The sequence below is a fragment of the Macrotis lagotis genome, chromosome 5, assembly GCF_037893015.1.
Source record: "Macrotis lagotis isolate mMagLag1 chromosome 5, bilby.v1.9.chrom.fasta, whole genome shotgun sequence".
Classification (NCBI taxonomy): Eukaryota; Metazoa; Chordata; class Mammalia; order Peramelemorphia; family Peramelidae; genus Macrotis; species Macrotis lagotis.
The window spans coordinates 162,083,248-162,106,123 of record NC_133662.1 but is presented as its reverse complement, the minus strand read 5'-3'; the positions used below and the strand labels follow the sequence as shown (position 1 = coordinate 162,106,123).

The window sequence follows — 22,876 nt, the reverse complement described above, 5'->3', positions numbered from 1 at the left end:
TCCAGAGGGGATTGATGTATTCTTTCAATAATTATTTTACCCTCTGGTTCCATGATATCAGGGCACTTTTGCATCACTAAATCCTGTAATATTAGGTCCAGGATTTTTTTCTTTTCAATGTTCTCAGGAAGGCCTATAATTCTCAGTTTGACCCTTCTTTATCTGTTCTCGAGGTCAGTGATTTTGCTGATGAGTTATTTTACATTTTCTTCTTTTTTTTATCTTTTGGTGTTGTGTAACAGAATCTTGCTGCCTCATGAAGTCATTAGTTTCCACCGGTTCCATTTTCTTTTTTTTAGAGAAGAAGAATTTTCTTCACTTACCTTTTGTAACTCCTTTTCCAAGTGGTTAATTCTATTTTTGAAGGAGATTTTCATTTGCCCAAGTGTAGTTTTGAAAGAACCATTTTCTTTTTGCATTTGTTCAATTGAAGATCTGAGAGAGTTAGTCTCATTTTGAATTTGTCCAATTGAATTTTCCAAGGATTTGTTTTCTTGTTGCAAGGTGTTAATTTTCTCTTGAGTTTCTTTTCCTAGTTTTTCCAATTGATTTTTAAACTCCTTCCTGATTTATTCAAGGAAGTCTTTCTGGGCTGGAGACCAATTCATATTCTCCTTAGAAGTGCTAGATCTCTCTGGGTTTGTATCTATTTCTTCTAAGTATTTCTCCATGGGCCCCCCCTTTTCTCTGGCCTTTCTTCTTATTTCTAGGATCTTTAGTTGGGGGCGGGACTGGCTGTCAGAGGTTTGCTTTTAAAGATTCTAGACTTTGTTTACTTGTCTTAGTAATTCCAAGGGCCAGCCAGTAGGGAGCACTAGTTACTTTCTCTGGAGTATTTGGGACCCTCAGCAGCAGCAGGGTCTGAATTGATTTTGAACAATGTGCTGAGCCCTGGGGAAGGGAGTTAATCTCTTTCTGTTGAGTGAATTCTATTGCCTACCCTTAGCTTGAAGCTTGTTTATTGTTTGTTGTGGGGGGGCTCCACTGAAAGCATGGAGCTCAGAGCCCTGGCCCAGCTGGTTGTTCTCCAGGCAGGCTCTAAAATTCTGTGCTAGAACTCACCCTCGGGTAGCTCCTCCCACCCCACCCCCCGGGGCAAATTTATCAAAATCTCTAGGGCTGAGGCTAGCCCTCTGGCTTCCACCAGCTGCTTTCCCCCACTGACCCTCTGCTCTTGTCTCTGGGTTCACCACTGTCCCCTGAGACAGACCTTCTTGGTAGTTGTTCTTCTCCTAGCTTCTCTTTCTGGGTTTTGTGGATCGAATTTCTGTTAAGAGGTTTCTTTCATGTTGTTTTTGAGGGGAAAGAGGAGCACTCAACACAGTGCCTGTCTTCTCTCCATCATCTTAACTGGAACTCAATCAATAAATTTTTAAGAGGTGATTGAGGATAGAGTGTAAGTGGATTATGTGTCAGAAGAGACTTTTCTTAACATATATATTATTTAATAAAAATGACTTACTTTGATATAGTACTTGAAGATTTAGAAAACACTTTGTGTATTATTTCATATAATTTCATTGAATTAAAGTTACTCAGTGAACTTAACTCTACTAAAAATCACAGGTCTCAGAATGAAAGGTAATCTAGTTTAATCCTTTTTATCTTATAGATGAGAGAATTGGGACCCATAGAAGTTTGATGATTTGCCCCAGATCATACTGAGAGTAGGTGGGATTTAAGCTGATGTACCAGGGTAAGGATTATGCTACTGCATATAACTTTACTGAAGGCAGAGATTCTTTTATTTTACCTTTGTATTCTTCCATCCTAGTACAGTATTCAGTATGCTATTGGTACTCCACAGATGTTAGTTGAATTGGCATCACCTGTCTGAACATATTTTTCCCTCCATCTCTCTGGCTTCCTTCAAGACTAAACTCAAATTTCATAATCTTGGTTCTGCCTCCTCATGGTAAGTCATAGAATTCCTATCTTCCATAACGATTTGACTCACATCATGTTCTATAATGAAGCTTTTCTTTACTCCCAGCTTTTAATGTCCTATGCATTCCCCCCAGTTACCTGTATCTCTTTCCTGTGGGTAGGTGTGTGTTTGTGTGTGTATGTGTTTGTATTTGTGTACACATACATGTTATCTTTTTTAATATTTAAAATATATTTATTTTTGAATTTTACATTTTTTCCCCAATCTTGCTTCCCTCCCCCATCCCCAGCAAAAGGGAGTCTGTTACTCTTTACCTTGTTTCCATGCTATACACTGATCTAAATTGAATGTATTGAAAGAAAAATCATATACTTAAGAAAACAAATAAAATAAAAGAGATAGCAAGATTACATAATAAGATAATATTTTTGTTTTGTTTTTTTTAAATTAAAGGTATTAGTCCAATTGGCCTTTGTTCAAACTCCACAGTTGTTTCTCTGGATACAGATGGTATTCTCGATTGAAGATAGCTCAAAATTATGTCCAATTGTTACACTGATAGAATGAGTGAGTCCATCAAGGTTAATCATACCCCAATGTTGCTGTTAGGGTGTACGGTGTTTTTCTAGTTCTACTCATCTCGCTCAGCATCAGTTCATGCAAATCCCTCCAGACTTCCCTGAAATCCCATCCCTCCTGGTTTCTTTTTTTTTATTCTCATTTTGTACAAATGTTTTTTTTACATTAATAAAATGTACTTGTTTACAAGTAAACAAAATACCCCTCCCCCCATGAATATAGATAGACTTGCTTGGGCGAAAAAGTAAAGGGGAGAGAAAAAAAATTAAAATTAAAAAAATAATAGTAATAATTGTAGGTATGGCCAGGTGGCTCAATGGACGAAGCACCAGCCCTGGAGCCACGAGCACCCAAGTCCATATCCAGCCTCATAAACCCAACAATCACCCAGCTGTGTGACATGCCAGCCACCTGATCCCCACTGCCCTGCAAAAACCAAAAAAAAAAAAAGAGAAAAAAAGACCCAAAATAAAATAAAATAGTAATAACAGTAGGGGTGGCTGGGTGGCAGACAGAGCATTGGCCCTTGAGCCAGGAGCACCTGGGTCTGAATCTGGCCCCAGACACCCAAAGATCACACTGCTATGTGGCCCCAAGCAGGCCACCCAGCCCCACTTACCCTGCGCCCTCCCCCAAATAATAATAACAATAAATGTGCTTCAGTTTTTGTTCCAACACTATCAACTCTGTCATGAGTTGATCACATTCTTTATGATAAGTCCATCACAAAAGTTACTTCCATATTTTTCCACCATTGCCACTGCTGATCGCAACTCCCTCCTTTTGTATTTCTCCACTGCCATGTACTATATTTTCTCTCTCCTTTCACTCTGACTCTGCTGTAGGGTCACTGAGTGGAGCAGCAGACAGATCCCTGGTCCTGGGGCCAAGAAGCCCTGAGCCCCCATACCACCCCTTAGGCCCAGCATCCACCTAGCCCTATGGTCCTGGGCAGACCATCCAATCCCAGCCCCTTGCAAGAAGTAAAAAAGAAAATGTGTTATATCTGACCACTGTCCCCCCCCCATGGTCCATCCTCTCCTCCTTTATTCACATCCCCACCCCTTCCCCCGGCTCTCCCCTCCTTCTTACTCCAGTTGTCTATACCCCATTGAGTATATTTGCTGTTTCCTCTCCTAGCCATCTCTGATGAGAGCAAAGGTTCCCTCATTCCCCCTTGCCTCCCCCCTTCCATATCATTGCAATAGCTCATTGTAATAAAAAAAATCTTATTATGTGAAATATCTTGGACTATTCCCCCTCTCCTTTTTCTTTCTCACTTTCCATTTCCCTTTTTTTCCGATTGACTCCATTTTTACACCATATTTTATCTTCGAATTCAGATTTCTCCTGTGCTTCAACTATAAAAGCTCCCTCTACCTGCTCTATTAACTGAGATGGTTCATATGAATATTATCAGTATCATTTTTCTATACATGCAGTTCATCCTCATTAAGTCCCTCATATTTCCCCCCTCTCCTCCAATCTCCATGCTTCACCTGAGTCCTGTATCTGAAAATCAAACCTTCTGTTCAGCTCTGGCCATTCCAAAAGGAACCTTTGAAATTCCCCTGGTTCATTGAAAGTCCATCTTTGTCCCTGGAAGAGGACATTCAGCTTTGCTGGGTAGTTCATTCTTGCCTGCATTCTAAGCTCTTTTGCCCTCTGGTATATTGTATTCCAAGCCCTATGAGCTTCCAATGTAGTTGCTGCTAAGTCCTGTATGATCCTGACTGCAGCTCCACGATATTTGAACTGTGTCCTTCTGGCTGCTTGTAATATTTTCTCTTTGACTTGGGAGTTCTGGAACTTGGCTATAATATTCCTAGGGGTTGGTTTTTTGGCATCTCTTTCTCAGAGGGATTGGTGGATTCTCTCCATTTCTATTTTGCCCTCTACTTCTAGAATATCAGGGCAATTTTCCTGTAGTAATTCTTTGAAAATGATGTCAAGGCTCTTTTCCTGATCATGACTTTCAGGTATTCCAATAATTTTCAAATTATCTTTCCTAAGTCTATTTTCCATATCAGTTGTTTTTTCAATGAGATATTTCACATTTTCTTCTAATTTTTCATTTTTTTTTTGGTTTTGAAGTATTGATTCCTGATTTCTGGTAAATTCATCAATCTCCCTGAATTCTATTCTTTGTCTGATGGATTTGTTCTCCTCAGAGAGTCTTCTTATCTCTTTTTCCATCTGGCCAATTTTGCTTTTTAAAGCATTCTTCTCCTCCATAACTTTTTGAACTGTTTTATCCATTTTACCTAAGCTGTTTTTTAGCATGCTATTTTCTTCAGCATTTTTTTGGATTTCCTTGACTAAGCTGCTGACTTCATTTTCATGTTTTTCCTGCATCTCTCTCCTTTCTTTTCCCAGTTTTTCTTCCAACTCCCTCATTTGATTTTCAAAGTCTTTTTTGAGCTCTCTCATAGTCTGAGTCCAATTTCTGTTTTTCTTGGAGTCTTTAGATGCAGGAGCTTGTGCTTCCTCATCTTCAGACTGAGTATTTTGATCCTTCTTGGGCTCATTTGCAAAATATTTCTCAATGGTCTTCCTCTTGTTTGTTTGTTCATTTTCCCAGCCTAAGCCTGTTTTGGGGGGGTGCTTCCTGAGCTTTTGGGACACTCCCACAAGGGTCTCAGCGTGTGAGGTTCTGTCCACCCTCCTGGTCTGTGAATGACCATAAGTGCCCCCCTTTGCCACAGAGCCGAGGTGGCAGGGCCCTGTTGTTCTATTGGGGGGCCTAGACTGGGATCAGGATCTGAATGTGGTCAGAGCCCCAGAGTCCTGTTCCAGAGGCAGAGGACAGAGCTTGGCAGTCTCTCTCTCTTCACTCCCCTCCCTCAGCTCAATGGGCTCATGCCCTGGGGGCTCCTGCTTATGCCTCCGCCTGCTTCTGTTTCTGGGTCTAGGCTGCAGAAAGACCAGGCTGCTGGCTGTGTGCCCTGAGGGCTGGGCTCCACGTGCTTGCTCTGGCAGAGGTCCCCCGCTGTTCCCTCACTTTGTGCTGGTGCTCCCCGGGGTGCAGCTCAGGAAACTCCCCCACTGCTGTGAGCCATGGCTCCCAGCATCCTGGGGCTGCCTCTGGGAGGCTGAAGTTCTTTGGCTCTGGTGGGCCACCCCTCCGATGGGTCACCCCTCCGACCCCGGGGAACAGAGCCTTTCTGCTCTTTTCCAGGTTACCTTGAGTAGGAGAAATGCCTCACTGGGTCCCTTTGTGGGTTCTGTCTCTTGAAAGTTTAGTTAGAGTCCTTACTTTATGAGTTTTTATCAGAGAGCTCCTAAGACTGGATCCCTTCATGTCGCCATCTTGGCTCCGCTCCCCCATACATGTTATCTTACAGTAAGACTTTTCCTTTAATCTTTTTTGGGGGGATGGCACTGAACTCTTCCTGATCCAATCCAGTTTTAGTTCTTAGTGGTTCGCACTTCCCTCCCTAAATCCTCATAAACTATTCCTTTTAGTAGTATGTTCTACAATTTTACAAGAAACTGAAATTAAGCTCTCCAGCCTATAATTTGAAGAATTCTATTCTTTTCCCCTATTTTAAAATAACTGAGATATTTGCCCATCATAAAGACAAATATTTACTTCTCTTCCATCCTATGATACTCTTATTTTTGTATGATTTTCTCAAAGATCATCTGTAGTAGCTCAGTTGTCACATCTTCAGGTATGTTAAGATACATGTCATTTTGGTCTGGTGATGAATTTTTCAACAACAGCTTTATCCTATCTCACCAAACCCTCACTTATCTTGGGTTTTAATTCTATTAAGCATTTTCATTCTTTTCTTCCTAATCTGGAAATGATTTTCCCTAGTAGAGAGAATAGAAGCATGCTAAAATTGAGTGGTTCTGTCTTATGTACCATCTGATTTTACCTCTATGACATTTCCCTCATCTATCAACTTCTCTCCATGTATACAACTTGGACTTTATTTCAGGTCCTTATCATATCTTCCCTGGACAAAGGAAAACACCTCCTAACTTGTCTATCTCTCTACTATACTCTATCTCTCATATAGTTAATTTTCCTTGACTATCATTTCTTTACTCAGTAATTTGCAATAATTTCTGATTGTCTTTATATCAAATATAACTCCAACTAATGAGGAATTGTGGAATGAGGAGTGGAGCGTCAAGGGAAAAAGAAACAATGAATATTTCTAGTAACAGCAACATTTTATAAGATATCAATGAAACTTTTTGATGAAGCAACAGTTCCTAAGTCCAATTAAAGGAAGCAAGATAGAATGAAATGAAAGTTAATATCAGAATCAAGGGGGCCTAGGTTTGAATCATATATCAGACACATACAGGCTATGTAAGTCTCAGTAAATCCCTAAACTTATCAAAGTCTTCTAGGAAACTCTCCACCTTGTAGAACAATTGATGAACCATAATGGGAAATGGAACTGCCTCAGAGAGTTCCTTACACCAGTGAAGATTTAGGTATAGACCCAAAGCCATTATAGTGTTGTTAATTGAACATCTTCATGCAATGACAATTTGTTTCACCCTTCCCTCACCAGAATTCCATTCCCCAATTTTTAAACAGTAATCAAACAAACACTGCCATACTTGTAAAATTAAATACAATCAATTGCCCTAGGGCTCTTGTCTCTATTCTTGTGACTTCCCAGACCAAGGTTATGACTTCCCCATATGAAATATCTTCCCATATTAAAAAAAAAACAAGTTCTTTGAGGAATTTCAGTTAATAATGATCTTTTTCCTTCAGGGGATGCCAAACAAATACCTGAAAACCTATTCTTTCATGAGATGGCTCTAGTATTTGTATCCCTTGTACTTAGCATGGTGCCTAATACAGAATGCATTTTGTAAATATTATTTCATTCATTCCAAATAAAATAAGGTTGAATTATCCCTAATGCTGAACACAAACAGTCATTAATCATATAGACCTAATTCTATCAAAAAATTCTACTGTGGAACAAGCTCATAAAGAATTGGAACTCTAGGTATTTGCTTGGCATCCCCTGAAGGAAAATGATCATTATTTTCTAATAGCAATATGCTGCTGTTTCTTCATCCAGAAGGGTTAAACTACCCTAATTTCATGTTGTGTATGCTTTTTCAGCAGAAATAGAAGATAACTGTCATTATTTTCAAATCCTATTCTTAGACTTCCAGATCCAGAAACTGAAGATGCTTTTCTCCATTTTTCTTCAGATCTGTCATTAATATTTATACACACACAAACATACACACATATACACATATGCTTATGTAGATATCTATAAATTTGTGTGTATATGTTTTTATATAATGTGTGTTTATGTTACTTGATCTGAACTCATAGTCTAATATATTTAACAGGATTGTATTCAGGGGACTGCCATCATTATACTTCAAAGTTAGACATATAATTTTAGTCCTTTAAAGCTGAGACGACATGTATACATATATATATGTATGTATACATATATATATATATATATAGTAGTTTTTATAAATCTCTCCTTATGTAAAAAATTAAGATTGAATGAAGTTTACCATCCTGACCATGCATTCACAGAATAGGTCAATATAGAATTCCAATACTATTTTAGACTTGAGTGGGCCTAAATCAGCATCAAGAGATGTCCCTGGGATTCTACACTATTGTATATAGAAAGTTAAATCTTAGGACCTTTAAGAGTGGGAAATCATCTGGTCTATCTCTACCCTTATCATAAAAATAACTTTTAATATTCTTAACAAATGGCCATAGAACTTTTGCCCAAAGACCTCCACGTATAGGAAAATTATTGCTTCCCAAAGTAATCAATTTCATTTTGGGGTGATTCTGATTATTAGGAATTTTTTCCCATAAGTTGCATCAAAATTCTATTAGGCATCATCAGTTATTTGTAATTTTAGTATCAGAGGAAAAACAAAAACAAACAGACCATGAAACCATACAGACATAGTCAATGGTTTGGAATGAATCCATCTTGGTTTGCCTTTGGATGCCATAACGAAAGAGAAGACTATTTTTCCTGAAGGACCTTCCAAAAGAGAGAGAGGAAAAGAAGGGCAGAACCACTTGGTATGATCCTTCCTGCTGCAGTGAGGCAAGATCCAGCAATAAACTGAATATTTGCCTTGGGGAGGAAATCCTGGGCTGTGAATAAGGGAGTTACTTCTGGGGTCCTATGATGACCTACAGATATAGGGAGATAGAGTCTGGAGGTGGGTGGTGGGGTCTGTTATCCTGAGATATAGAAAATATCCCAAGGAATAAGAAGTTGTTTTTTTTGTGGACCATACAAATGGGGTGTGGGGGATAGCTATCCAAAGAGGAGTTCATTTCCATGCCAAAGAATAGAAAACATTTCTTGATTCTGGTACAAATTAACTTCTCACATATGGTTATGTATCTGAGAGCTTCCATTCAACATTTAAGTGTTTTCTTAAGTTCCAGGATTTTACTTTCCAATCCTAAATTTTTATGAAAATAAGGAAATAGACATTTCTCTCTCTCTCTCTCTCTCTCTCTCTCTCTCTCTCTCTCTCTCTCTCTCTCTCTCTCTCTCCATGTGATTGTGTCTCTATATGTCTGTGTCTCCTTTTCTGTCTTTTTTTCTATTCTTCTGACTTTCAAAAAATAAAAGTTATTTGGTTTAGATGAATTATCTTCTCATTCTCTGTTACTTTTCTTTAATTTATAAGGTTCCCAGAAATGGACCGGGTTTGGGCTTTAGATACAATAAGAAACATTTTGACAATTGGCAAGGAAGAAGGAACTAGATCTAAGATTTCATTGCTATGTAGAAGGATCTCCCAGGTAAGAAAACTCCTTCTATCAATGGAGCTTACCATCTTTTCCTAGACTACTTCATGGTCAAATGACTGGTCCAGGATCATACAGCCACTATGTAAAAGAGTAGGAACTTGATTCTAGCCTTTCCTGCCTCCAAAGTTAGTTCTTTGTCCACCAGACACAGTCTTGTGTGCAAATTTTTCAAAACTACAGTATCCTCATCTTTAGACACTTTTGTTTCCCCTCCCAGTGTTTTCTAGCATGATTCAAATGCATAGGAGGCAAACAATAACTGCTTGTTGAATGTGTGATATGGTACAAGAATCCTTAGATTTAAATTAGTAACAAAAATCTCTATATATCTTAAATTGAAAATTTTAAATTTTTTAAAAATCTGAATCTTGTCACAGGTTCTTAGTGGAGAGGAACTGTCCTGCTACAAGTGGACCCATAAGGAGGCTTTTCTGCTATCTAAACAGTAAAGCAGAAAGAGATCTGACTTTAGATTCAGTGAACCTCAGTTCAAATCTTGGTCCTGTCAATTACTACCTGAATGGCTTTTGGGAAAAAACACTTCTCTCCACTAGGCCTCAGTGTCCTCATCTGCCAAATGAGAACTTGGGACTAGATCATTTCCATGGTCTCTTCTATCTCTCAATCAGTACTTTTACAATCCTATGGTCTTAAAAACAGGAGTCAAGAATAGAATTTTGGGGACAAGAGATGTTGGAGTATTTGAGTTTCAAGATCAAAGACATTATCAGGTATTCTGTTTCTATTTTTGCTTTTGTTTGTCAAACTTTGTGGCCTTTATCTGGACAGTAGTTTTAATGCTTACTACATTGAAAGAATAGTTTTGTTACCTTGGACAAGACTATCACCTCTCTAAGCCTCAGTCTCCTCATCTGAAAAATGATAATATTATTTGCAACCTGCTTCAGAGATTTGTAGGGAGAAGCAAAAGAGATAGAGGATATAAAACCCTTCTCAGAGACTAAAGCTAGTCACGTCAGCTACTTTTATTAGTAATATTTTCAACAGTGCATATGCACTGTTCTAAAGCCAAAATATGAGCAATAGCTAAACTAATAATCTTAAATGACTTTTTAATACTTCCTGAGAGGCAAATAATGAGGAAAATATATTTCTTATTCAAGGAAACATTATTTCAAAGAGGGTAAATTCACCACACGAGAAAAATTTCCATTAATATATTTCATAAATTTAAAGTTTATAAAAAAGCCTTTGTATAAAAACAATTTCTCTTTTAAATAGATTTACCCTTTGATGTTAATAGACTTAACTGCTTAAATTAATTACAGATTTTGCATAAACAATGTGCAATATAAAATACTAACTGTGCATAAACAATGTGCAATATAAAATACTAACTGTGGTGTATGAAATTATTTTTTAATATTTTCTTGCACCCTTAAGCATTTTAAAATCTGCAAAGGAATATAGTCTTCTTTAGGAAACAATCATCTCAGTAATGCTGAAAGCTTCATTTAAAAATTATGAAACAAAAGACCTTGACTTCAATTTTCAATGCACTGAAACATAACAGCTTTGTGGGATTTTTCCATAAATGACAAAGTGTTTAGAGTCTAGTAGGCTGTCTTTATCAACAAAAATTGGAAAACACAGCCTTTGAATCCATTACTGCAGGGGTGTGATTGTTCAGAATTAAATGCAGGTAAATACTTCATCTAAGGGCTCTCAGCTGAATTGCAATCACAACCAAGAGCTATAATTTAACAAGACAATGTCACCTCTAACTTACTCTTTGTTAATTTCATACAAGGAAAATTAAACAAGATAACTAAAACAAGGCAACATGCAATTATAATGTTCTATGGGTCAATATTATTGCTGTCTATATTGGTTTAGTTCATTGTGCTGTGAAGTCACAGATCTCATTCCTCAAGGTAAAGCAAAGCATTGTCTAAGATTTCGTGAAAATTTCTCTCATGTACCCAAGGAAATGATTACTTGGTGACTGTGTCTGAAATAAAGACTAAGGACAGAAATTTTATTCAGTTAATGTGAAAGAAGATTTGGTGGTTTAGCTGACTGAAAGCTCAATAGTTGTCCCTACATATGGCTACTCTCTTAGATGTCCTAGAAAAAAAATCAAAACAAAAGTATTTGATCCCTGTTGTGGTTGTTGTTCAAGGAATTTTAGTCATGTCTGACTCTTCAGGACCCCATTTGGGATTTTTTTAGCAGAGATACTCACGTGCTTTGTCATTCCTTTTCCAATTCATTTTACAGATGAGAAAACTGAGGCAAACAGGGTTAAATGTCTTGCTCAGGGTCACATAGCTAGATTTGAACTCAGGAAAATGAATCTTCCAACTCCAGGAATGGCATTGTACTACCTAGCTGCCCATCAATTTGATCTTAGGCTGTTTTAATGTAAAGTTTAGAGTAGAGCAGGCTAGTTTTATAATCAGGAAGATATGAATTTAAGCCCAGTCTCTAATGCATATTATCTATGAGTGCATTGCTCCATAGGATAATAAATTTAGAACTGGAAGATGCATTGGTGTTTATCTAGTTCAGCCTCCACATTTCACAGATGAGGATACTGATGCCAAGAATGAGTAAGGAATTACCCTGAATCACACAAGCTTTAAGGGGAAAAGGTTGAATTCAAACTCAAGGACTCCAAAAGAGAATGCTATTCCCTTTCCACTATGCTATCTGTTTAAATTCTCTGTACCCAGGAAGCTGAGAACATAACTTATACTTACTGTTGCCAATTTGCCAATCTACCAATCTGCATGGGTAACAGTATTTTCTGTACCCAAAGTTCCTGGCCTTTCCCAAATAAGAGAAGGATGGGTAAACAGAGATAAAACAGGAGGGAGAGAGAAAGAGTACTGAGTTTAGATTTAGGTGCCACATTTTAAGTGGAACATCAATACATTTGGGTATATTAAGAGGATGACCAAGATTGTGGATGGACTTGTAATTAATTTTGATGAAGAATGGTTGATATAGCTAAGGTTAAGTAGTCTAAGAAAAGACATAGGTGGGAGTATATCTTCAAATATTTGAAGGTACCCAAGCAGTTAAGTTGTTTAATATAACAAGGGTAACAGAAACCTGAGGAGAGACTACTCCTGATTCCAAGAATATAAAGGAGGAAGCCCTTGACCTTGCTACCTAATTTTAAGACTGATAATCCTAACATGTTGTCTCAAGAATGGCAGCAACTAGCACATCTTATACTAAGCATGCACTTAATAAATATTTCTTGCTGAATAAGTTAATAAATGAATAGATGGATCAATTAAAGAACAGAGGTAAAGATAAGACAGGAAAAAGGAATAGGGGGGTTCTTTGGATCTATACAACAGAATTCTCATGTCACTAATAGAATGAAGACACAGCTACATAAAGACCATATAGCGCACTGTCACCTCCATCTCCTATTCACCCCCCCAAACCATTCAAACTTGGACTACATATGTCTTTGAACAGCTCTACTAATATAGTACTTCTCAAACTTTTTGATCTTAAGATCCCTTCACATGATTAATTGTGAAAGATCTTAAAGAGCTTTTGGGGTTTTTTTGAGTTATATCTATTATTATTTACTATAAAAATTAAGTTGATAAAGATTCAAAATGTTTATTAATTCATTTAATTCATTTAAGTAAAATTATGATAAAATATTAAATATATCATATGCTAACAAATAACATTTATGTGAAAAATTCCTAATATTTTCTAAAACAAAAGTAGTGAGAAGATAACATAGTTTTAAATATCTCAGCTAATCTCTTTGATATCTGGCTTAATAGAAGACAGCTGGATTTTCATATGTGCTTCTGCATTCAATCTGTTGTGATAGGCTTTTTGTTGGAAACATGTGGAGGAAAATCCAACCACACACAACTGTGCACACACTTTAATAGGCAAATCATACAGAGTTTCGCAAAAGACTTCAAGAACTACCAAGGAGTTTGACCTTTCACTAGACAAGAGTGCTGCTGAAAATTTTGTTTTAAAAATATTCCACATAAGAATTTGACTTTCTCTTTGGTCTATTCAATACAATGGAATCTATGGGATTTCGTTTTGAGAAGCACTGTGCTAGTGAATGGGCCTGAAAATGAGAAAGGGAAGAACCCAGTTTAAATCTAGTCTCTCATATTCACTGGGCAAGTCATTCAACCTTATTATCATCATCTGTGAAAAGGAAATAATACTAGGCTCTTTGAACTCTACTCATCCTAGGGGTTTGACATTTTGACTGGGGCTACTGAATCACATATAACAAATGTTAACTAATTAATTTGTTTATTCATTCATCTATTTAGACAAAAAATTAAATGGAACTTTTGCAGATTCCAAACAGTAGAATTATGATTGGCAGGTAAAAGTTAAAAAAGAAAGATTCTGCTCAAGAGGAGGGATAGAATTTCCTATTACTGTTTCTCACTGATCAAATGGTAGGTCCACAGAGGCAGTGAGTTCCCCATAAACTAATATTTCTAACCATTCTTCAGCAATAAGTTTAACCTCTGATGTCCCTTCCAATTCCATGATTCTAGAATTCCATGATGTCTATAGTATTGAATTTGTAGAACTAATACATTTATTGATCTTATTCTGACTACATTTTGGTTGTTTAACTGCATGAATAAATGCCAGTATGATGAGCCTGCATCTGTCATATAAAATTTCACATAATCCAACTTTAAAATATCAGAGAGGACAAAGGTTCTGGGATATGTAAACGTTTGTTAAATTGAACTGGATAAAAAGTAAAAGAGTAGGGGGAAAAAAAAATTTGTGAACCCATATAAAGTACATGGAAAACATACACAGCATAAATGTTGCATATAATATTCTGAAGTGCTCTTTAGTAATCTAATCCCTGATAAAATTACCAAAATAAAAGAATCATGGTCAAAAATGGATGTAGTCAGTCAATCTATAGAAAACATTTATTGAGCACTTATTACATTCCAAGTACTTTGCTAAGAGTTGAGAAATATAAATAAATGCGAACGTGAGTACCTCCTCTAATGGAACTCAGAGTCTAATGGGGGAGACAACATGCAAACAACTATGTAAAAATGACATATATGGAGGAGAAATATAGAAAATGTATATATTAATATGAATATATTTGTAATATTGTTTAAGTTTGGGCAAGTCCTATTGTACATAAAATTCCAAATTGAGTATTAGAGACATGAGAAAGTGGCATTGTGGATAGAGAGTAAGCCTGGGAGGCAAAAAAGGCATGCATTTGGATTTCTTCTCTGACATATACTGACTGAATGATCTTGGACAACTCACCTAACCTCCCTGTGTCCCAAGCATTTCTCTAAAACAGAAATTCTCAATCTAGAGTTCTCAGACTTCTTGGGGTCTGTGAACTTGGGTAAAGAAAAAAAATATTCTTTCTGTTTAATCAGTTTTTCTTAACCCATGAGTTTTATTTTAAGCATCAGAAGCATTATTTCTGAGAAGGGATCCATGGATTTCATCAGACTCCCAAAGGGATCTACAGCACACAAAAGGGAATATGAACCCTGGATTAAAACTATAAACTCCAGAGAAGCTCTACAGTTCTGTCCATCATTTTCTCATTGAGAAAATCCTGGTCCCAGTGAAATCACAAGTTAGACCTTTCCACTCCTTATTTCCAGTATATATTTTTCCCACATTAAATATGTAAATTTAAATTAAAATAGGGTTATGTATGTATATATATGCATATATTGAATAGGTACTTAAGGCTGGTAATGACAGGAGTGTACCATGATATACAAAATATTAAGACAGATTCATACTGTGTCATATTACCTATATGGTGGCATACTGAATGTGAAGGAATTACCTGAACTTGTATCTTTCAGTTGCTATATTATCCAGAAACACTAAACCTAGAGAACTCAGGAGGCCCTGAACATGTCAAAAACAGAGCTACCCTTCTCCCCAGGCTGATGTAATTTGTCATTTCTACTCTAGGACTCCTAATATTTTTTTAGTTAACATGTCTAAGGTAAAGTGAAGTTGGAAATTATGTGGCTAGGTCAGAAGTCATGATCTCTAAAGCTCCTGTTGGCACTAACATCCTGTAATTCTATGAATAATCGAAATCCATAGATAATCCTCAAATCTCAGTTTAGCCAATACTTTCTACCTTATTTCCCCTCTCTAAGCCTTTTTGTCAAAGCTACTGAAAAAAGGAAAGTAGACAGGTGTGAGTTTCACATCATATTATTTACCTAGTTCAAATTTGGAGACACTAAAATTGGTGCAAAGTTATTTGATTTGAGGCAAAAGAGAGAAGATAAAGAAACAAATAGATTCAGAGAATTCAAAGCTAGATAATTGATCTCTGTAAAACCTTTCCTTCCCAGCAGTATCCTACATCTTTTCAGTTGAAAACAACTTTTCATTAAAGTTCTTCTAAACCTGGGCCACATAAAAAGCAAAGTATGACAACAATAAAGGGATTATTTCTAAAGAAGGGTTTGGGTGTTAGAGGAAGCCAAGGAATTCTGATCTAATGACTGGGAACATGGAACATGCCAATATCTTCATGTCATAATACAATGCACAGGCACACTCTAGGAGACTGGGTTTAGATAAAAAGCACATAAAAATAAGAACCCCACTGGCAGCAGAAAAAAATGAAAAACTAAAACATAAAATTGGTCGTCATAAAACATATAATCTCCGGTGTCCCATGAGACTTTTCTATCATTGTAATGTAGAACTTTGTAATATTTTCAATTAAAAAATGAAATGATTCATAACTCAATGGTGCACAAATGTTACCAAATTTTTCCTACTTCTGATTTGCCCTACTCCCTCCCAAGCCTAAGTTCTTTTATAGATATTAACATCTAAAAGACTTAATCTAAACCAGACAAATATAAAATTTAGCAAATTTATTTTATAATCTTATAAATCCTACTTAATCTTATACTCATAAAATTTCTAAATATTTATATGTTGAAAGCACTGACGATACATGAAATCTATTACTACAAAAATACTAAAAGAGGGTTAATGAATTGAGGCCTCATACATAGTTCATCCCTTTGGATAATTCCAGAGAAGGGAGTAGTAGAAGAAGTGGCACTTGTTCTTGTATGTGCATAATTTGAGAATAAACTGATTATTTTTCCTGAACTGTCTAGGCCTCTGGTTGTTATAGACTAATTTATGGGAGATACATTTAGTTCAATAGCATGACAATAATCCCTTTTATAGAACCTTTTCATGGAGAAATTCAAGCTATTTAAGAATTTAAATTAAGATTTAATATTGATATACTAGGACCAGCACATCTACCTTGCCCAGCTCACAAACCTTTTCTCAATGTTTGTTGACTTCATTATTATTATTATTACAATTATTCCCAATTCCAAAAATACAAAATTAAACAGCACTTTCCTCTTCAAACCCATGTACCTCAAAGCTTCCTTATTTATTTTAATAGCACAATCATTCTCACATTTACTCAGTCTCCCAATCTCTTTTTTTTTCCTTATGGGAAATATACCAAATTAATGTTCTTTAACTTTTCCACTTTTACCATGTGAAATTTAGTCTCCATTATCTCTTGATACCCTTTAAAAGCCGGTAGAAATTTTTTTCCTAATGCTTCATGTCTGATTACATTACTCCCTTGCACAAACCCTTCAGTGATCCCATACTGACTACTTAATAAAGTATAAACTTCTTAGCCTGGCATTCAAGGCCCTCCATGCCTTGAATTCCATAGTGTAGCTCCAGGATTCTATAATGTTATTTCAGATAACTTCTTCTTATACACTGTTTTGTTGCCAAACTGGATGATTTTTTATTTCTTCCTTGCACTCTTCTTATCCTCTTTTGCATCTGCATTTGTCCGTGCTGTTCCCTAAACCTCCCTTCCCTCCCCCCACCATCTCTACCAGTTAAACTATTTTCCTTCCTTCAAGGCCAAGATAGGTATTTCTTGCTTCATTAAGACTTCCCTAATCCTTTTAGCCAGTTCTCACACTTTCCTCAGATTTCTCAGGCTTGACTTCTCCTAAGCACCTATTATTTTTCTATCTTTAATGCAATTATTCATCTTTTTTATTTGTTATTCATTCATGTTATTCAGTCTTTGTGACCCAATTTGGGATTTTCTTGGCAAAGACACTAAGACATTCCATTCCACCTTTGTATATAAAAAAAATTGATCCGACAAAAGAGCCCAAGAAGAAGGAGTTGGACAGGTAGAAGTAGAGTAGAATAATATCATGAAATTCCAGGGAGATAAGAATATGAGAATATGATAATCATGAAAAATAAAAGCTAAAATGAATATTGAATTTTGTAGTTAAAAGATAATTGATAACTTTGGAAAGAACAGTTTCAGTTGATTGGTGAGGTTGGAACTCAAAGGGTTGAATAGTAAATGTGAAGAAAGGAAATAGAAGGGCCTAGCTTTTTCAAAGATTTTAGACAAGAAGTGAAGGAGTTATAGGATGATAATTTAAAGCAATGGTAGGACCTAGTGAAATATCACTAAGAATGAGGAAGACAATTTGAGCATATTGAAATACAATAGTAAGTAACAAACCAAAGGACAGATTGAGGTTGAAAATTAGTGAGGGATGATGGCATGGAGATTGAGATAACTGGAATTGCATTTGGTTGAAGAAGGTAAAAAGACAGAAGCAATCACAAAAATAAAGAGAAGGGTCACCTCATTGTCAGAGCATGTGAGAAAGGAGAAAAGAGTAGAAGACTGTTTCAAGAGACTTTTGAAAAAGAGAAAAAGGGGGCTCTAATTAAATGACTCCAATTTTCTCAATATCCTAAGATATGAGATCCCCTGCTGGGGGAAAGAGAGTGGGGAATTGGGGTCCGTGGTCAAGAAAAAAATCTAATCAATGCCCCATCTATTGACAGGTTTGGGGATAGGAAACTCCACTGTAATGAACTTTAGTCTCTGCATTATGCTTAGCAAGTTGAGGGGGAATCTATAACCTTGTGCTCCTGCTGCAAAGCAGCTCTTACCAATAACTGGAGAGAGATTTTGGGAATGCATGAGCTTCCCCTACCCCATTTCTTGACCCACTCTCAGAATGAAGTTCTTGCCTATTGTTAAGCCACCATGACCTTAAGCCTCAAAATGTGGAAGTGATAATTATAATATTCCTTCATTTTCACTTCAAAGCCCTGCTGGTCAGTCACAAGACTCTAATCAAATAGACATTTTACTCACCTTCATCAGGCATCTCCCTGCTCAGTCTTCTACATAACCAAGAGACATAGTAGATAGAGTTCTAGATTTGAAGTCAGGACCATGATAGTGCAAATCTAACAGTTATGTGTTCCTGTTCCAATAATGTAACCTTTCAAACTCAGTTGACTCATTTAAAATATTGCATAATAACAGCACCTAAAATATTTTTTGATAAATTAAATATGTAAGGTACTTTGTACAACTTAAAGTGCTATATAAATTTAATAATTGCTATTATGATTATATTTAAACTATGGCTAAGAAATATACATTCTATCTGTCTTTCTCTTTTGAAATAAACTCTTTTCTGGCAGAAGTTATTAAAAGGCCACCACTATCCCTAAGGCCTTTCTTTCCTTACCAGGACTTCTTTCCCCCTAGCAAGTCTTCCAGAGTGCCTTATGGCATTCTGTTGTTGTCCCCTAATGAATCACCAAGAGTGGATGGAGGCCTTTAGATCTGACAAGCCTCAAGATTCTTGCTGTCCCGTCTCAGATAAACCCCCAAGATGACAGCAGGACTTTTATTATCCATTTCAGAGGGACAAACGGCTGACTCAGCAGGGAGGCACTGCCCACCATGGCAGGTCCTTTCTTTCTCTTATTTCTCACTGGAAGCACCTGTAAATTCTCCTCTTTACTCCCTGAAGAACAGGGAGAATATTCTTTTCCTTTTTAAATCACCTCCATCAAGGGGAAAGCCTACCTGTCACAGAGCTCCAAATATTATTTATTTGGTGTTTTTTTTTGTTTCATTCCTTTCCTTATCTGTATCACAGAGAAACCTCTTAATATAGGCTAGCGTTTCACTGACCCTCTTCAAACTCTTTCTTTTAGTTTAATTTTTTTATATTTTTTGAAATATTTCTCTCTTATCAAGGAAGCCAAAATTCTCTCATAACATAGAGAGCTTATCTCCTGTTCTCGTAATTGAAGGAGAGCAACCATCCCTTTGTATACACCTAGTTAGTACTTGTAGCTGGGAGAAACCCAAATTAGTGTGTGCCCCCTCCTTTCCCTACCTCTAGAAGTTTTCCCCATTTGTCAAGAATCAATTTATTCTTTCTCCTCATTGAAGCCTTCTCTCTCACTCAAGTCTCTGATGATGGGTCATTCTCTAAGCTACCAGAGTGCTTATTTTCTATGGCATTCATTTGGCAAGTAAATGTATGCCAGCTGCATAGTTATTTAGCTTATCATGTGCATTTGTGTCTTATCTCTCCAACTAGAATAAAATCTTTTCAAGGGAAGTAACTGAATTTCAGGTTTATTTATATCCCCCATATTCCCTAGCATGGTAATATATACTTGGTAGGCACTCAATAAATCCACATATGAATGATTTAATGAATTGTTTGTCTAGCAATACCTAAAGGAAGGAAATTCATTATAAGATATTTCATAGTCTACTTTAGATTTGTTGATATTACATATTAAAAGAATTTAGTTCAATCCAAATTTAGATGTAAAGCCTTTCCTTTGCTACAAGAACATTTTTATTATCTGCATAAAAAGAAATTTTCATTTAGAGATACATCACAATGACAGATTCTGAGGAATTAAAATTATCATATACTAATTTATCAGTATGTAGTTAGGATTATAAAACACAGCAGACATATTATCTCCTATGATTATCAAAGTAAAGTCATGGAGTGGGGAGAATTATCATTCTTATAACTGAAAACCATAAAACTGAAACAATGAGTGACTGGCTCAATTTCATCTAACAATGCAGCTGGGATTTGAACTCAGGTCTTCTAAGTCCAAGGTTAAGACTCTTTTTAACTATACCTTGTTGTTTCTAGGAAGACCACTATGAATGACATAAACCAAGTCCATTGGTAGAAACTCATTTTAAATGATCTAAAAGTAGAAAGCTAGTCACTGTGATTGTGATATTTTAAAAATCAAATTCCTAATAAAATGGTGAAGCTTAGGGTTTAAAGTAGACTATGTCTCACACAGAGCATCTTTCAAACTATCTCTTTAGGTCACACTAAACATCCTGTAGTCAGTGATTATTGCATTTATGCTAGTAGCAAAGCTATTGAGAAAAGTATGAAAGGAACTAAAAAAAGAAAAAAAGTAATGATCAAAATCAAATCCACAAAGTGGACTATCAATCCAAGTCTTGCTAACTCTAAATTATAGCTGCTTAAATTAATAGCAGGAGATTACAGTATTTGTATATATTCACCCATATTTTCCCAAGTATGAAAATTGTGCAAAGAAATAATTTCTGACATTTAAAAATGATGGTTGGAGTTTACTTATAATATCCAGAAAGGTCAAAAGGTGAAGAAAAAACCCTACTGTGAAGACAACTTTGTCCATGGAAAGCTTGTTTCACCATCCTAGTCCTTTGTCAAACAAGCTGTTCAAATAACATCTTGATTCACATGTCTGTGTATTTTGATTAAGCTTCAAAGGAAGGAGAAAAGCCTATGCAAGTTTGAAATCTAACCTCCTTCACCTTTCCTTCTCTCTGTCTCCTATTTCCTGATCTTTGTAATCCAGATCCTTTATTAGAAAAATTCTGTTGCAGGACTGAAAACAGCATGGGGTCAGCATCCCATACAAGCTATTTAAAGTAACATCTCTGAAGTCTTTTGAACATTTTGAGAACAATTTAGTTGACCTCAGGGTATTCTTCTTCAAACATGTTCTATTAAACATACACACTCATGCACATGCATGAATTGGCACCCACTGGGGGGGCACACTTTAAAGGTTAGATTATCAAAAGATAAAAATCGTTTTTAAAAAACCCAATGCCCCCACATTCTTAACAAACCAAAATTACAAATGGCAAGTTATACAAACTCAGGATAATTCAACTAATGGAAAGTTGAACATTTCTGTGGTCTGAAAAGATTCAAGTAAACAATTTCCAGAGTCAGCAAACATGATGAAGTAATCCCTGGGTAACTACTGAAAGGGGACCAATATCCCAGTCAAAGCAACCAAGTGAACTTTGTATACTTAGAGATTAAATCTCTTGAATTTCCTTTGAAAGACACTGTGAATCACCCTCTCATCTACTTAGATGAGTCAAAGTCTACAAAATAAATGAAGATCATCAACAACTGCTACCAACAAAGTTATGATAAGAAGCTCCACACTGTGAAAGACTGTGACATAGTTTGACTTCATTTCCCACAGTTCTTTGCACCTAAAAAAAACTTGTTGGCTGATATACTGTAAACTTTTCTGAATCCAATCTTATAACAACTTATAGCCACAACCAGATATACAAATATGGCATAGATCTTGTCATTATCAGAAATAATAAAATTAAGAAGAGAGGTTTTTTTTAATTAAAGAATGACCTGTCTCTGTATAAACCTATCTATGAAAGGCAAATTTTCACAAGTACTCAGTCAGCAGCCTGATCCTCACCAGACCTGAGAACAAAGTCTGGAAAACTCCAAAAACAACACCTTGTAACAAGAGAGTGAGAACCTGAATTATTTTCATCTGAAATAATTTAAAGCACATCAACATGATCAGGAAAAACCACTCCTGGGCTTTCCCAGGATGATTCATATACATTCACAATAGGCTTCACTAGAAAAAGATGACTTACCAGACAAACCAAACACTTTCAGAAGCAATGAAGAGAAAACATCCACTTACCTAGGAAAGAAAAAAAAAAGCATTAAGATGATGTGAATTAGAAATCTCAGTCCTTCACAGGAGTGATTCAGAAAACTTATGGAATGTCAATTATGGCAATTAATATTAGGAAGTCCTGGAAAGAAAAGGAATAATACAGTTTCCAGTTTCTACTCATGAAGCTTCATTTTAAAGACATCAGAGAAAATATGCATCCCATAACTCCTTTTTCCTTGGTTAATGGAAAACATGCTTAAATTAAACATGGGAAACTTAGTTCTGAATCTCATTACTGACAATTGCTGTATGACCATGGACAAGTCACATAACCCCTCTGAGTTACAGTTTCCTTATCTATAAAATGGGGAAAATACCTAGCTACCTTATAGTATTACTATGAGGAGAGTACTCTGAAGTACTATACTATAAAAGTTGCTACTAAAAAATAAACTATTAGTAGTTCATTAATTTGACTCAATATCAGTTGGGGAGTTTGGGTATTATGAATTCAGAAAACTTGCAGAATTCCTGCTCAGTTTTGGAAGGTAAACACTGTGCACAGGCTATTCCAAAACCAAAACTAGATTACAGAATCAGAACCCAGAATTTCTGAGCTTAAAGAAATTTCAGAGGACATCTAGGTCAAGTCATATCCTAACAGGAATCATCTCTACAACACAACCAATATAAAGTTATAAAGTCTTTGCTTGAAAACTTCCAGTTGAAAGGAAATCCCTTCCCCCCAAAAACAGCCAATTCCTCTT

The 22,876-nt window shown here is 36.2% G+C and overlaps 1 protein-coding gene across 1 annotated transcript in view; it reads right to left on the bottom strand.

The window, feature by feature from the left end:
• Positions 1 to 19,979: 19,979 nt before the first annotated feature.
• SAMD5 (sterile alpha motif domain containing 5) overlaps positions 19,980 to 22,876 on the bottom strand; it is a 480,886-nt gene continuing 477,989 nt past the window's right edge. Inside the window, exon 2 of the mRNA XM_074187797.1 lies at positions 19,980 to 22,133. Coding sequence (XP_074043898.1) covers positions 22,080 to 22,133 — 54 coding nt within the window. The 3' untranslated portion in view covers positions 19,980 to 22,079. The remainder of the gene's footprint in view (positions 22,134 to 22,876) is intronic.